At 35.3% G+C, this 16,500-nt stretch overlaps 1 protein-coding gene across 21 annotated transcripts; it reads left to right on the top strand.

The window, feature by feature from the left end:
• The first annotated feature begins 6,904 nt into the window (after positions 1-6,904).
• LOC147396043 (bark storage protein A-like) lies at positions 6,905-15,493 on the top strand. Of its 21 annotated transcripts, none has more exons than XM_086450717.1 (13): positions 6,905-7,545; positions 9,099-9,255; positions 9,416-9,489; positions 9,661-9,757; positions 9,851-9,913; positions 10,030-10,089; positions 10,502-11,415; positions 11,565-11,725; positions 11,825-11,892; positions 12,498-12,653; positions 12,753-14,192; positions 14,814-14,959; positions 15,077-15,493. In XM_086450717.1, the coding sequence occupies exons 8-11, from the start codon at positions 11,650-11,652 to the stop codon at positions 12,978-12,980; spliced, it is 528 nt and encodes a 175-aa protein (XP_086306843.1). In that variant the 5' UTR covers positions 6,905-7,545; positions 9,099-9,255; positions 9,416-9,489; positions 9,661-9,757; positions 9,851-9,913; positions 10,030-10,089; positions 10,502-11,415; positions 11,565-11,649; the 3' UTR covers positions 12,981-14,192; positions 14,814-14,959; positions 15,077-15,493. The 21 variants fall into 21 exon arrangements, 18 of the variants coding, with proteins under 18 accessions (XP_086306843.1, XP_086306842.1, XP_086306841.1 ...); XM_086450716.1 differs by having other exon boundaries at positions 9,403-9,489; XM_086450715.1 differs by having other exon boundaries at positions 9,373-9,489.
• Positions 15,494-16,500: the final 1,007 nt, after the last annotated feature.

The raw sequence follows: 16,500 nt of genomic DNA, 5'->3' as shown, positions 1-16,500 counted from the left end.
ACACCAAGGTCATAGAGAAGATAGAGGAGCCATGTAAGCTCACAACTCGTGGAGGCCATGCACTACGTGAAAACTGGAAAATTCGACATAAAAAATTGATGGGCCAAGGCCTACAAATTTTAGATACTAAATTTTGACGGTCCAGGACCGTCGAAATTCTAGATATTCCCAGATTTTACGGTTTAGAGTTGTCAAATTTCTCCCATCCTTCATTAATTTGACCGTTTCGACTCGTCGAAAAAAAAAATTTTGACAATGAAAAGTTCGATGCCAATTCGACCCCTTTGTCCATGGAATTTTATGAAATTTGACGGCCCAGGGCCATCAAATTTAGGCTTTTTTCACATTGTGATGGATCGGTATTCTGCCTCAGTAGACGAACACAATACAGTTGATTGCTTCTTAGTCTTCCAAGAAAGAGGAGAAACCAAGCATAGTGCAATATCCTGTGAGGGAGTGTCGTAACATAGGGTAACTGGCCCAATCTGCATCAAAAAAGCTTTTGAGGGTTAGGGTGCTAGAAGAAGACATGAGTATCCCTTGGCTGGGTGTTCCCTTGAGGTAATGAAGGACAGGAAGGGCAACATGAAAATGTGGCTTACGTGGCTAGTGCATAAATTGACTGAGTATGTGGACTGAATAAAGAATGTCTGATCTAGTGATGGTGAGATAAATGAGACGTCCAACCAGTCGACGATATGAAGTGGGATTGTGAAGTATTTCACCATCAGAATCAGTCAATTTAGTATTTCGATCCATGGGAATAGAAAATGGAAGAAAGCCAAGTAAACCTGCATCATAGATCTCCAAACCAATATTTAGACTACTTAGCCATCTAGGAGAGACGTAAGGTATGATCATGCATCAATTATTAAATCCAAAGCATAAAAATGATACACCAAGCTCTACACCTCGAATCAAGTAGCCGCAAATAAGAAGAATGAAGTAATATACACCCTTGATAGAAAGCAGAGCACGATATTAACCAAAGTAGTCCATAAGAAGAGTGAGGTAGGATCCTAAATAAACAAATAGGAAAGAATGAGCCAAACTGGCCTGGAGTAGGCCAGTTAGACCGAGTAGTCATCAAATCAAAATTACTACCTATGAAACCAAGAAAAGAATCAATTTGAAATAAACAAGAAATCCTAGCACATCTTAACACAATCATCCTAGGAGGCATCTAACTTACTTCACAAAAACACAAAACCTGAGCTCATAGAACTCTTTTCAGAACATACGTGCATAGTCCTATAGCTTGCACAAAACCAAACTTGAATCAGACCCCTAACTCGTATGTGACCAGTCTCATAACACATAAATGACTCCGAGAAAGTATCTAAACTCGAGCATGTCCAAAGAAAAGCGAAAAAAGATATGAATCAGACTGATGGGACACCATATGTTAGAGATATTTTCTCACTTTTAGTTAGCTTGCAACACTTACACATCAAAATTCAAATCTCTGACAAATGATGGGTTCACCTCCCACAAAACTCTAGTGCTCCCCAAATAGAACAACTCACCTAAACACTTGGATCCGCTGTGGGGGTGTGGAAAAAAAGGCTGACTAGTCGAAAGAGGTGAGAGAAAAACCCTGTATTAGAAAGATTACCCTGCACGTCCATTGTTCACCTTCTTATCCATTTATCCTTTTATTGTCTGTATACTAACAAAATAATCGAAGAAACATTGGTAGGCACTGCACTGGGGTTCTCATCATTCTACCTTGTTGCCATCCACCATCCTAGAAGTCACGAAGGAATGGGGAGGCCCCAGACTACTGTCTCAAGGAGGAGAAAGTCAAAAAGACAAAGTAAAACTCGATATTAGACCAGTTCAACCAAGTTAGCACTAACAATTGAGAAAGATTGAGCTGGCCAGTGAAAGGAGATAGTCAAGTCAACAAGGAGAGAAAGGGAATCAACAAATTGAAGGAGGTAGAATACCATAATCCAAAGCCAAGTCTTCTGATAGAAGGAGATGGTAGAACTAGCATTAGTAAAGAAGAAGAGCCAAGCTAACCAGAGGAAGGGGAGCCATAACGATATCAACAAGGTGGGAGAGGGGGGGGGGGTGGTTTGGAAGTGAATCAAGACACTGCCTGAGAGAAAAACCTAGGACCAAGAGCAGAAGTTGCACACACAACTAGAGACATTGGTCATGCTGCCAAACACTAAAGAAAGACACCTTGGGTGAACCGTTCTGAATAGTCGGTATTTCATCACCCGAGGTGTGAAAGGTAAAAAAGCTTCAAGCAGACTTGGGGGCACACAGGCTAATTGTCATGAACTGAGAAAGTTAGACAACCACCACTAAACGAAATGGACAAAATACCGAGGTCGACCATATTTCCCACCGTCTTACCCCGTGCCACTAAAGAAGACATCAAAGGAGCAAAAGAGAGCTGAGGTTCGTTCAAATGAAGAAAAGGATCGAAATATCAAAGTCTTACTCGACATCACGGAAAGATGCACATCACGAGGAGTGGGAAGGCCCAAAAAAACATCCCCACAAGAAAGACAAGCACCAATCTTTCTACCTAGAAGCTTCAACCCATTTGTCCCAAGGAACAGATATGAATAGGTTGGAGGTGGTGCTCCCGAGAACACAAGAATGACGTCGTCCCAAGCACGAAGTTGGCATATGTGCTTTTTAAAAAGTTAGAAATCCTCATGTTCAACATGATGGTTAAGGCCATCAAGTCTAATGATCTGTAAAAAGATTGGATTGAAAGGTGTTGCATGCTTATCAAGAGTGCATACGACTTGATATTTTGTAGACCTCACACAATAAAAGTATTCATTCAAACACATAACATTACCCTGCAATTAATATAGTCAAGTTAACATGCACTATAACCAAGATTTCAAAGTTATAAATAGGTAACTTTCGCAAGGAAAATATATGTAATTACACTATCTAAAGGGGAAGCTATGCTAGATTGTCAAATAACTTAATTGTCCAAGTATTGTCATAGCTACCCCACAAGACCATAAGTTCCAAAACTAACTTTTTGTGGTGAGCATAAAAAAAATTGAATCTCATTGTTAATTATGCCAAAATGGATTCTACAATATAAATTAAAAAATGTTTATCATTTACAAAAATAAGAATGACCTATTTGGATTCATTATTGGGGATTTGGAAATGCATCAAACGCCATGGCTTATCCTTTTATAAAAAAAAAATTTGAGGACTTATGAATTAACAAAAGATATTACTTTAAATAGATGTGTATGTGAAGGGAAAAACCTTCATTTGGTTGAAACTAGCACTACGTGAAAACTGAAAAATTCAACAGAAAAAATTGACGGGGTAAGGCCTATGAATTTTAGAAACTGAATTTTGACGGTCTAGGACCGTCGAAATTCTAGATATTCCCAGATTTGATGGCTTAGGGCTGTCAAATTTCTCCCATCCTTCATTAATTTGACAGTTTTGGCCCGTCAAAAAAAAAATTTGACAATGAAAAATTCGACGTCAATTTTATGAAATTTGACAGCCCAGGCCCATCAAATTTGGGCTTTTTTCACATTGTGTAGTTTTTTTAATTTTTTATGAGGCTAATGCACTCAACTTCAACTTATTGAGCTGGTGAATACATGATCCACCGATTGATTGGTTGCAACTTTCTGATGGATCAGGTTTGGACAAGCTAATTGTGGGAGAAATTTCCTTTTTCACCCGCCATGCAGTAAATCCTTAAAATCTTTCTATAGCTTCTTTTAGGATCTTCTATCTTATAACCATTTGATCACATTCTAATAATCAAATAACTTAATTTTGATAGAGTAATGATCGAGATCCACGAAAAAAAAATTGTGTACATGCTATTACCATTGTGTACCTTTTTATAAGGAATCGACTACTTACAAATCTCATGTTGTTAAATTTGTTGCACTCCAACTTAGAAAAAATTATTTATCATTTTTTATTTTTTATTTTTCATTTTAAAATCCTTATCCTAACCTTATTAATTGTTTCTTGCAGGTGAAGTTTTTACGATTGAGTCACGATAATTTGACTCCCCCATGTGGCATACTCAAAATACTCTCCTGATGCAGCTTGTGTTAAAACCAGAGATTTTATGTCTCGGGATACATATCTACACATCCCCATAAATATGTGAAGTTGTGTATCACAAGGTACAAAGATCTATGGTTCTAGTACATGCCACGTCAGGAGAGTATTTTGAGTATGCCACGTGGGGGAGTTAGAAAATCATTTCTCTATACGATTTCCTTCAACCTTCTCCATCATTTACTTCTACCTTTTAGGGGTTTCCGTCCATCAAAGTTCCTTGCAACTTTCTCAACATCAAAGCCATAAATATAAGGCAATCAAGAGACCAGGCAGCATATATATATATAGTAGAGAGATTTACCTGACTGACTTAACTGCTGCATTTTTATTACAAAAACTCCCTTAGAGTTATGGCAACTCCAAGGAACCTTACTTTATAAAATTTGTTACCGCGCAAACCTTAGAGTGGGGATCCACGTCATTAAATTCAAATTCAAATGTATGTTGTTAATTTGTTAAGTATACCTTGGAGTGGATTCTAACCACATCAATTTGTGACATCCAAAAACGTGATCTAATGTCATAGGGTTATAAAGGATAAAATTATAATATCTTTGCAAAAAAATGTTTATTTTCACTGTTTAATTTTAGTTTTAAATTTGGGAGTTTAGTAGCCATCCATTTACAACACTACGATCAAACTCAAAAAGGATTTTGTTTTCAAATTTTTTTCTTTTGAATTTGAGTTTCTCCATGAAACCTGTAAAACTGTGTTGGTGGATTGCTAATTTAATTATCATGTGGGCCCAATGACTCTTAGTAAGACTTGAAATCTTACTAAATTAGTGATGGTAATTAGATTCATAAAGTAAGGTTCGTTCAAATGACAAACTTAATTAAGAGAGTTTTTATAATAAAATTGCAACAAATAAGTCTGTCTAGTGCTCACTAAATCTCTATATAAAGTAATTGGTGGAAGAAGAAAAAGAAGATTATGATGATGATTTAATATTTCTTTTATTTTTTGTTTGTTTTAAGTAATGATGATGTAGAATCGGGAGAGTTCTCTGTATTAAGCAATAATTCAAAGGTTGGTGGTGGGTCCCATAAGAGTGTGGTCCTAAAACACAGCAATCACAGGAAATCACGGGGACCAATTAACTTTGCGGTACGATTGTGCTCAGTCGCCATGTGAAATCGACATATGGAACAATAAAACGGGCTCCATAGAAAATCATACTAAATCTGACTCAGTTTGATTTTGGAAAAAGTCTTACAAGTACTTTTTATTTAGGCAGATTTACCAAAACATGCACAACTTTTTGTTTATTTATCAAAATGGTACATTATTCAAAATATTTCCGAAAACGATAATTTTACCGTTTTTGGAATAATTTTTTTACCAAAACGGTAAAAACAGTGAATCTTTTTAGTTAGATTTTCATTTTTTTAAAGGTTAAAATTATAAATACATATGTAAAACAAAAAAAAAGATATTTTCGGTAAAAAAAAAAATACATTTTACTGTTTTTACCATTTTGATAAAAAAAATTAATTCCAAAAACGGTAAAATTACCATTTTCGAAAATATTTTGAATAGTGTATCATTTTGATAAATAATTTCAAAAACTCTACCGTTTTGATAAATTATTCTTTTATTTAAATACGGACCGACAGGATATTTGTTATAAAATTATGGACCTTTAAAACTCTCTTTTAGAAACATTCTTTTTTAAACTAGGGCCTTTAAGTAACTTTCATCTTAATTTTTTTTTTCAAAAATACCCATCATATATATATTAACTTATTAATTTATCTTTAAATATTTAATAAATTATTGAAAATGCCTTAATCCGTATTTTTCTTTTTTTCTTTTAACAAGATTGTAAATTGTTTAAGACAAGAGAACTGCTATTAGCACCCCAACTTTTACTTATTACACCCTAATTTCTTAAATTATTTATCGCACCTCAACTTTTACTTATTAAATCGTAATTTCTTAAATTATTTAGCACACCCCAACTTTGAAGCGTTGATACCCAACTTTCAAATGTTGATACACAACTTTTACTTATTACGCCCCAATTTCTTAAATTACTTATCACACCCCAATTTTTAAATGTTGACATGATCGGATTTTATTGTTTGCCCATTTTTTAAAGTAAAATTTTATAACTGAGAGTCTACTATTATTAATCAACAATTACAAATTTATAATTGAGAATCTACTATTATTAATCAACAATTACAAATCTAGTTCTTTTTTATCTTTTTATGCAATTGTAGATTGCTATCTAATCTCTTATCTAATCATTTAATCCTACACTTCAAACATTGGATCAAATTATAATCTCAACATTACCAGCCATTATAACATTCCATCAAACAATTTCAGTAGTTGTTTATAATTATGATTAGGCTTGTAAAATCCTAAACCCAAAAAAGATTTAGCTAAAAAAGGAGAGAGTTTCTTTTGGCACCACAACTTTTACTTATTCCCAACCATTGATTTGAAATGGTCAGATTAAGAACTTGGGCCAACATCAAATCAATTTTAATGGTAATAAAGAACCTTATAAAAAATAATGACTATTAGAAAAATCCTACACAACTAAGATTAAAAAGAATCTTATAAAAATAATGATTATTAAAAAAAATCCTACAAAACCAAGATGACGCCTCACAAAAATATAGTTATTCAAAAGAAATTAATGAAAAATTTTAAAAATCTACAAAACCAAGATGATGCCTCACAAAAATCTATTTATATGTATGTTTAAATTGAAGCTCGGCATGTAACACGATTATGCCATTCTTCATGACAACGATTGCAATTGATTGACCTTTTTTCAACTTCTTGTGACTCAATATGCACTACAAGAAAAATTAGCTATCACAACGACTTTTTGTGGCGGTCAAAGTTTGACCGTCGTTATATAAAATTTATTTCGCTCAAAATCACTAACTCTATTAACTCACCCACTCACTCACTCACTAACTCTCGCTGTACTCACTCACTCACTATTCGTTTTCTCTGTCTATCGTCTCAAACGAAGTCTGTCTTCGTTTTCTGTCTCTCTCTCGTCTGAAATTTTGTAAACGAATCTCACTCTCTCTCTCGTCTGCAAATAAACGAAGCCTCTCTCTCTCTCTCGTCTGCAAATCGAAAACGAAGCCTCACTTCTCTCGTTTGCAAATCGAAAACGTCGAAAACGAAGCCTCACTTCTCTCGTCTGCAAATCGAAAACGAAGCCTCACTCTCTCTTGTCTGCAAATCGCAAACGAAGTCTCACTCCTCTCGTCTGCAACTAGCCTCACTCTGTCTCGTCTGCAAATCAAAAACGAAGCATCTGTCTCTCTCTCGTCTCATACTCGACAGATCTGTCTCTGTCAATCTCTCTCTGCCTCTCTGCCTCTCTGCCTCTCTACCTCTCTATCGATCTCTCGCTCTCTTGATCTCTCAAACGCGTGAGGGTTCAACAAAACAGATCCGATCTGATTTCGACCTCGAAAATTTAGGTATGTTTTTATACATATTTTGTTAATTTTTTTCTTCAGTCGATCCCTAAACCCTAGATTTTTCTGCATATTTTGTTTTCCTGCATATTTTGTTGATTTTTCTGTATAATCTTAATTTCTATATGGTTGATTTAAATTTTGGTTTGATTTCAAACCAAAATCCCAATTTCTATGATTTTAATTCAATTTTTGGTTTAATTTCAAGCCATGACACTAATTTCTCATTTTTATAGCTAACTAATATTCAATTGAACAAAATCAGATTTCAGGAGACCGTCACTCCCCAATTCTGCTTATCAAATCTGAGAACTCACTCAGATTATCAAGTTTACTCTCAGATCTGTATTACATTTAAGACAATATTTGCCAATTCATGAGGAATTAAGTTACAATAAAAAATCGCATACAAGTTCTTAGCCATAGCTCCTCTCTTAGCCAAATAAGCCACCGCAATATTAGCTCTGTTGGAAAGTTGAATTAGTCAGAAATTATGTTCTATGGAGGCAATGTTATTTGCTCTTTAGGTTGTATGGAAGCCTTTTGAGATCTATTCTACATCATTCTAATGTAAATGAGAAAGTTTGCATCTCTAATCAAAGTATCTTGGACCCATTAGAAGTTTGTAGTTCTTACATTTGAATCAACTCTGTCATGAGTGCTGGAAAAAAAAAAAAAAAACAAGGCATTTTCATAACAAACCATAAAAAAAATTAAATAAATAAATAAAAAACAAATGGAGTCTGAAAAACTATATTCTAAGCTTCAGAACAGAAGAATGCTATTTTTTATTTTCATATGTGGATTCCACTCAACAAGTTCTTATTTTATATGTCTCTATGAGAACACCACAATATTATTTGGGATAACATCCTATAGTAAATTAGAAACATGTTTTAGTGAATTTGGCCATCCATTCCTCCTCCAGAGTTGAGAGGAGAACCTTTCTAAGATTTGGAATTAGTCTCTTTCGGTACGAACTACATCTATTTAATTAACACAATTTCCATTTACAATCTGTTAGTATGACATTCTTGAACTTCCTAGGGACAACCAATAAGCCTTAAAAGCTCTCAAACTCTCTCTATACCCATCAAATTCATAATATCTTCTATTCTTCTTTGAACTCATAATATCTTCTATTCTTCTTCTCAGTATTTTCGAGGTTTTCAATTAAGTCATATGTTCTTCTTTGTTAATTTCTTGTATATTATCTTAGTTACATTAATCATCTGTCTTTCATTTCTTTTGAATCATGTAATTAGTTTTCTTTGCTTAATTACTTTGTAAGTTGCATAATTTACTTATATTGATAGTTTCGAATTTTGATTTTCAATTCCTCTTCTTTGACTTTTGCGATTTCCTGACTTTTTAATATAAGCTTCTTGCACGTATGATGAATCTGTTTGGAATGATTTTCATGATGTAATATTGTACAAATCTCATGCGTTGTTTTGTGGCAGCTGTACTAGGCTTTCTGATTTCACTGCTAAATGCTTACTCAAGCTTATAATTATTGTTATTTGATTGATTCTGTGGGTCTTATTGTTTTGTAGTTGTTAAGTACAAGAAAGGATCAGACTCTCTATTGGTTGTAAACAAAGATGATTCCTTCAAATGCAATACCCATCAAAACACCCATTGCTCCACCTCCCAAGGCAATTACACCACCATCTCATGCTCTACAAACAGTGTTTGAAGGATGCTAATCAGGTAATAATATTCTTCAAATCAATTTAATGCTTTTTGATTTTTTTAGTATGTATTTGATAACAATAATCTTCACCAAAAACTTGTACATTTCACAATTGGTAATCTTCACCGTACAAGTATCGTGGTGCCCTTAACATCTTCTTCCAGTTGATCATAACAGTTGGTATTCTAACTGCCAACCTTGTGAACTATGGTTCACAAAAGATCAAGGCTCGCTTAACCCAGAAAGCCAAGGTCTGCTTCCCTCTGTCCTCATGTTTTCTTTTAATTTTAGATTGTTTATTTATGGTGATTGACATATGAATTGGGGTGCTGTTAGCAAAAGTTGGTCTGGCAATAGAAGCTCTCTTATTTAAACATGTCTATTTTATTGAGATTTTTGTGCTTTTCAATTTGGGGGTGCAGTGTGGAAATTGATTTGAGCAAGGAACTTAAAGCGCCTTCGAAGCCCGTTTTAGAACAGCAAGTTGAAGCTGCAAGACGAGGCCTTTCAGCTACTGAAGTAAGATTAATGTCTTCTATTTCAAAGTTGGGTTCTCTCTCTCTCTCTTAATAGTTCTACACTTTACATTTGGTATTAAAAAATGGTTTTCAGGGCACTGGCATTGCTTCTCCAAGATGGCAATTGGCAGCTCAGTCAAGGGAGCTGTATTTTAAGGTATCTATATCTAATTGTTTAGGGTCCACTATGGCAGCTCATTAAATTTGTTTTCATGTACTTTCGGCGTGAGAAAATCAATAAGTTGTTTTCTATGTTTTGTAATTGTTGTGCAGTTGAAGAACAAGTTACAAATTCTCACTTTGGGTATTTGAACGAGCCTGTTTCACCTGAAGGTTTGTTCATTGGTTCGTGCTGGCTGATCATTTCATGTATATAATGTTTTTAAAATATATCAATTCATATAATCATTTCAACCCTTCTCTGATTTGTCTGAAACTAAAGGGTCCAGAAAATCTGCGACTATCTAAGGTTTCGGTGATGATGATTTGTTACTACATATGATGAACATAATCTTAATCAAACTCCACGATGCTATCAAAGTCTGGTTATCTAAGCTGGTATCACCAGGATGGTTCAGATTAGCAGTCTAGTGACTTGTACCCATGCATAAATCTATATGTACATGGATTATGTTTTACAAGAAAGATAGGCTCTACATCTAGATTACCATACTTAATATTGTACTACCTTCCAAAAAAAAAAAAAAAACTTAATATTGTACTGATATTTGTATTGCCTTGACAGGTACTGGTCTACCCTTGCAAGGGATGTTCCATTTGCAGGTCTAATGGTTTGTATCTTTATTGCAATGTTCTCATGCCTTCTATGAAACCAAATCATTAGGTATATTACATTTTATGCAAACCCATCTAGTTGGATCAGTTTTCAAAAGTGCCCCTATTTCAATTCATGATAATATTATTCCTTAGGGTAGTTTTATAATTTATGGAGGGCACCTATGTACCCATCCCTTAAATTGTGGGTTCTAAAAGATTGAGAGGAAGACCAGAAAGAATCCGAATTGAGGTGGATACAAACACGCTAGAATTAATAGAGGTTCCTCTATCTCGCACGATCGGGTGAAGGAAAGAGATAAGTAATAACAAGAAGGAAAAAAAAGATGGAATTCAACAACCGTACAAGCATCCTTTGTGCATTGCATACGGCTCCACAGATGGACTTTACTTCTCCCTAACATTGAAAAAAGAAGACATGACTTCAGAGAAATGAATGGAGGATTAAGATTCATTCAGCTCACCCCAAATTTTGGGGGGAATGCTTTGATGATTAGACCTTCAACGCTTGATTGCTTGAGTAACCAAGATCTTATGTGGAGCTTCTTGTGAAATAGTTGGTTGGTCAATGATGGGCTCAACTGATAATATATAACTTCTAAGAGTTCATTTCCAAGTTCTGAACTATTTTTTAATCCTTTTAGCTAAATCAGAATCATTCTTCCACTAAGTTTTCAATTTAAGTTCATATTTTGATTAATGAGTTGTGTATACCTTTTTGACACTGCTATTGCCATATGCAGGTTACATTTTATGAAGCACTAAAGGAACTGACCGAGTATGGGAGGCGAAGATGGCTGCCCGATTCAGACTATCATGTTAGTAGTTCTTTTGAGGGATTGCTTTTAGGAGGCCTAGCTGGTGGTAAGGGTCATCTTTGTTAATTTTGTCCCAGAAGCATACATCTCTAAATCTTTTGGGATATAGCTAGTACTTGCCTCAGCATCTTACAATGTATACTATATGAAGTTCTTGCATGAAGCAGCAGTTCACAAATCAACTGATTCCTGCAGGTTTTAGTGCATATCTCACCACGCCATTAGATGTCATCAAGACAAGGCTTCAAGTACAAGGACCAGTGATACGGTATAATTCTCAATGAAGAGAGAGAAGGCATTCTTTGCTACGGGTGCCTTTGATCCTCACCCAAAGCATCCATTTGTCAATCTATCCGGTTAGTTTAATTTGCTTTCCATTTCTATATATTTCTCATATTTGTTTTGAAGAACTTTTATCTTGGTTGGTCAATGAGGATAGTGTGGGGATGTAACAGGTCGACGATTCCAAGTGGGGAAGATCCATGACAAGAGAGTTATCTATGTGAGGTGTGGGGTTGGAATGGTAAACAAATATATCCCTAGTCTTCATTTGTATATATTGAATGTCCATATAAGCTTGCCTGAGAACATGCCCATGTGCTTGAAATCATATTACATGTAGTATGGATACCGTAACAGATTAAAATTTTAAAATTAAAGAATTTATATTTCCACACCAAACTTTTATTTTGAGGCAACGATCATATAATTAAATGTATATCAAATTGTGGGAATAATTTATTTATTTTTCCAATCTTGGCATGCTATTCTTTATCTCTCAGCCACATTATTTCTATGCAACTAATCAAAACGAAAGAGCAAAAAACAAAGGAGGGGAGAGGCTGTGAGAGAGATGGATGGACATAGAGAGGGATAAAGAAACAGGGGAAGAAAGAAAATTTAATTGGTGTGTCTATATTCCTTTTTTTGGTGTTTTATACATAAATTCATTAATCATTAGCATGTTATAAACAATAAAAAAAAAAGTTGGTGACTGCCCATTTTATTGATACACACTATTAAATCAATGGCCCAACTTCTTGATGATCAGAAGTAGTTCAAAATTCACAATGACACTGCATGAATCTAACAAAATTGAAGAATTAAGCTAATTGGTGTATTGGCCAACGGAATGCTGCAACAGCGACGCAACAAATGTTGGATCTATTTGATATCTCGGGGATCGTCCATTTTGGTATCGCTGGTAATGCCAACAGTTCTTTGTCCATCGGAGACGTCGTAATCCCAAAGCAATTTGCTCACACAGGCATATGGGATTGGCTGGTCAGTCCATTTCAATTCTTATGCAATCAATCTTAATTTCTTTCTTCATGTCATTCATGTGTACACTGATTGTAACTTGCATGGTTGACTCTTTGATAGAAACCCAAGGCAATTTTAGGGAAAAACAAAGTTGCTCACTTGGATTTTGGAAAATACAATGTACCCAAGGGAGAAGAGACTAATCTTTTGGGGCGCATCAGTTTCAGTACTGAGGAATACTATTCTGGGAACACACTACTATTGAGAGGAGTCCCATTTAATTCAGCAATCCTCATTAATGGAGTCGGGATAGGGCAGAGAGATCCCACGGCCTACATTTGCTACTAGTGCTTGTAGGCTTTTCAGCTTACTACTTTCTAGCAGTTTGATCTCTTTCCATCATGGAACCCTTCTTCTTATTCCTTTTATTATTATTATTATTATTTCCCTCTTGAAGGTCTGATTCTTTGAATATGTGAAACCAAAAAGAATCCACATGCCTAAGATCTTATCTTCAAGGAGCAGAGGTACAGAAGATCTGTGCTTCAAGCCATTATTAACCAAACTGTCAGCCATAGTGAAAGCTTAAAATCAGTTTAGGGTACCTATTGGAAATACTGTAGCATTCAAGTGCTATTTAGTTGCAAATAGGTGTCTGTAAGATACATGCTCTGCTTCTATCTTTTGACGAAATGATTGTTATCTATCTTTTGATAAAATGATTGTTATAATATAACAGATCTGTCAAGCACATATAAATTTATCATGATAGGTTGAAGAAAGAGTACTAACCAAGCTAAGAAATAGCAAAGCCATTGGGAATGTGACTTTTGTCATCCTGATGTTGAGAAGAAGTGAATTGTGGAGCAAGAATGTAGAGTTGAATAGGGGATAGGGAGTACTGGTCAGATGATGAGACTAAATTATTATTATTTCGGCTCATTCCATTATTTAGAGGAGTGCATAGTAATAGTGAGGTTAAATTTGTAAATAGCTACTGACTGTTATTTTGTTACTCATCCTGTATTCAATTGTGTTCCAGAGCAAGTGACTTGTATCTCTACCTCTTGTCAAGGTGTGTGTCTTAGACTAAATATTTCTCTTTTAGAGGATTGGGTTCTATGTTTGAAACATTTTCATGACAAGGCTTATTTATATTTCTGAATGATTGAGTTGATACAATGCATATAATTGACATATCAATTGGACTTAGCCTAGTACCATTGTCAAAACCTCAAATTAGTGTTGATGGACCTAAAATACTTCTTCAAAAAGAATTTCTTCTATTGTGGCTGGTGATCCCAAATGCCACACAACAGTATTAAGATTGATTGATTTTTGTACATACTTTACAAAGAAGTGAAATTGAATTGGATTGATTTGTGGAATTTATGTTTCAGGTTAAATTGGATTTTTCAAGGCCATCAAGCAAACGTTAACGTTGGGTTGTTGTAGAAATTCTGAAGAAAGCACGTATCTATACTCCTCCATCAACAGAATCCAATTTTGCTAAATCAAGCACTAAGCCTGAAGTAGCAGCAGCATCTCCATCTATTTAAGGTATGAAAATTGAAAAACATATTTTGTAATAACTCAAAGAGTTGTAATTCACTAGACTCAAGTGAGCAAGTCAGTGTTATAACTCAAAGAGTTGCATTAACATCATGAAGGCTTCAAGACCATAATCTTGATTGCAAAATGCATTTGTCCAACTCTCACGGCAGTATGTAAAGGAGTCTCCATAAATGGATCTTTATCTATTTTATCAAGAACAAAGGGATCCCTCTCAAGTGCTTCATATAGAGCAGCTATAGCACTGTTTTGATCAGCAATGCTAGAACTGTCCGCCATTAATTACCACAATATCTCTGTTAGTTTTGACCCTTTTGTTGTTTTCTTCTATTTTGGTGCATGAGTTTGGAATTGCAGCTATACACTCAATGTTCAATCAGGGAAAAAAATATCTTTGCTTGGAACTATGGGTTGCAAGTACAATTTGACCTTCTCATATAAAATGTTTGACCTTCTTATATGATTTAAGAACAAGGGAAGATTGGATGATCTGAAAACTCTTGCATTGTTCTAGATCCTTTTTTTTTTCTTCAGATTATTAGCATGATTCTTCTTTTATTCCATGTGTCACAAATTGTTTAGGTGGGTTTCTAAGATGCTCTTTCTCAGGTTTCACGCATTCAGCATTTGCTTTCGGATATGAGGCAGGGATCACTAAATGTCCAATTGATGGTAATTTAGTCCCCCTTGGTGCTCTTATTACATTTGTACAAAAGGGACTTCAGTATCTTGAGATGGAAGCGAACTTGAGTAATGTGAGTGCTTAATTCATTGATAAATGATATTTTACATTCTTCTTACGTTTCTTAGAGCATTTTATACTGTATCCTCTGGAGTTTTATTCTGATTGATGCTTGTTTTAAGCTTTCCAGGGTGATGAAGATGTGGATGACGGCTTCTCCTTTCTTCAACCTTTATATGTGTGTGTGTGCTCGTGTGTGTATCTTTGTGCGCGTGTGTGTGTGCGCGTGTGTGTATGTGTGCACACTTGTGTGTGTGTGAGTTGGAGTGTATGTGTGTGTGCGCGTGCCTGTGCGTGAGTTGGATTCCGGTGACCATTTTATTATGTGTGTGAGTTGGACTCTCTGAGAATTTGTATCAGTCTGTGTAATAGTCTCACAATGAGATCTAAAAGAGAGGGCATTTAGGTCTTTTCATATTGATAGTTGGGGTAGCTCATCAATTTCAAAATATAGGGGTATCTCCAATATTCAGCAATACATGAGGGGACTGGTGTAAAATTAAAATTTTCTTTTCAAAAGCTTTTATAGCAACAGCCAAAGCCAAAACCGTAGCTGAAGCTGAAGAATAAATTTTATTTTTTTTTAAAAGGCTACCCTATAGCGACGGCCAATAGCGGCCGTCGCTACAAGTCTTGTATCTAACGACGACTATCGACGGTCTCCCTGGCTGTCGCTAGATGCTATTGCGACGGTATTTCGTACCTATAGCGATGGTCGAGGCCGTCGCTATAGCCCTATTTTACTGTAGTGATGTCTCTTCTTTGGTTTACCTAGTGGACAACAAGTACGTGGAGGTTGTATGTTGGTTTCAAAGGTGTTTTCTATCTCATTACCTCCTAATTGTGGCATGTCATGTGTCCACATAGGTCATATCTAATGTGAATAAATCATATCTTGTGCTTGCCTTTTATAACAATTGTCAACATAAGGATACACCAAACAATGTAGTTTCAAAAATACGACACATACATGTATAGGGGTGGAGCTAGTAAGGAGCTGGTGAGGGCAATTGCCCCACCAAACTTTGAGATACCCCTATATTTTCAACTAATTACATGCCCCATTTGTCCCCACTCCCTCACCTCTCTCCCCATTTAACTAAAAACCTCTTAATTTCTCCCTAAAACTATTCATCTTCAAGTTCTTCAACTATACAACTAACCATAGTTTGGCCCCCACTACTAGAAAATCTTGGCTCCGCTCCTGTGCATGTATGCACGGAATACCGGTAAATATCCAATCATAACATGAGCATGTCAAGTCTTGTAGATTCACATGATGGTATATCGATTCTCCACATTCCTCAAATTGAAATTTTGATGCTTGATAAGCCCCTAAACTCTTGTTCCATGTTGTATTTTTCTTTATTTTCAAATCAACTAAAGGACCAACTGCAACATTTCATTGTTCTTCACAATGCCTATTAATCAATTCCATCATTTTCATTCGTATCTTACCAATAAGGCCTAAAATTGGCACATCACATGTTTCTATAATCCATTTGTTATAGGATTCTGCATGATTGGATGTAAGCAAATCATAACTCTTGGCCA

Source organism: Akebia trifoliata, chromosome 8 (genome assembly GCF_017979445.1).
Source record: "Akebia trifoliata isolate Shusen 1 chromosome 8, ASM1797944v1, whole genome shotgun sequence".
NCBI classification, from domain to species: Eukaryota; Viridiplantae; Streptophyta; class Magnoliopsida; order Ranunculales; family Lardizabalaceae; genus Akebia; species Akebia trifoliata.
The sequence above is the reverse complement of the archived record's forward strand: the minus strand, read 5'-3'. Positions and strand labels throughout refer to the sequence as shown.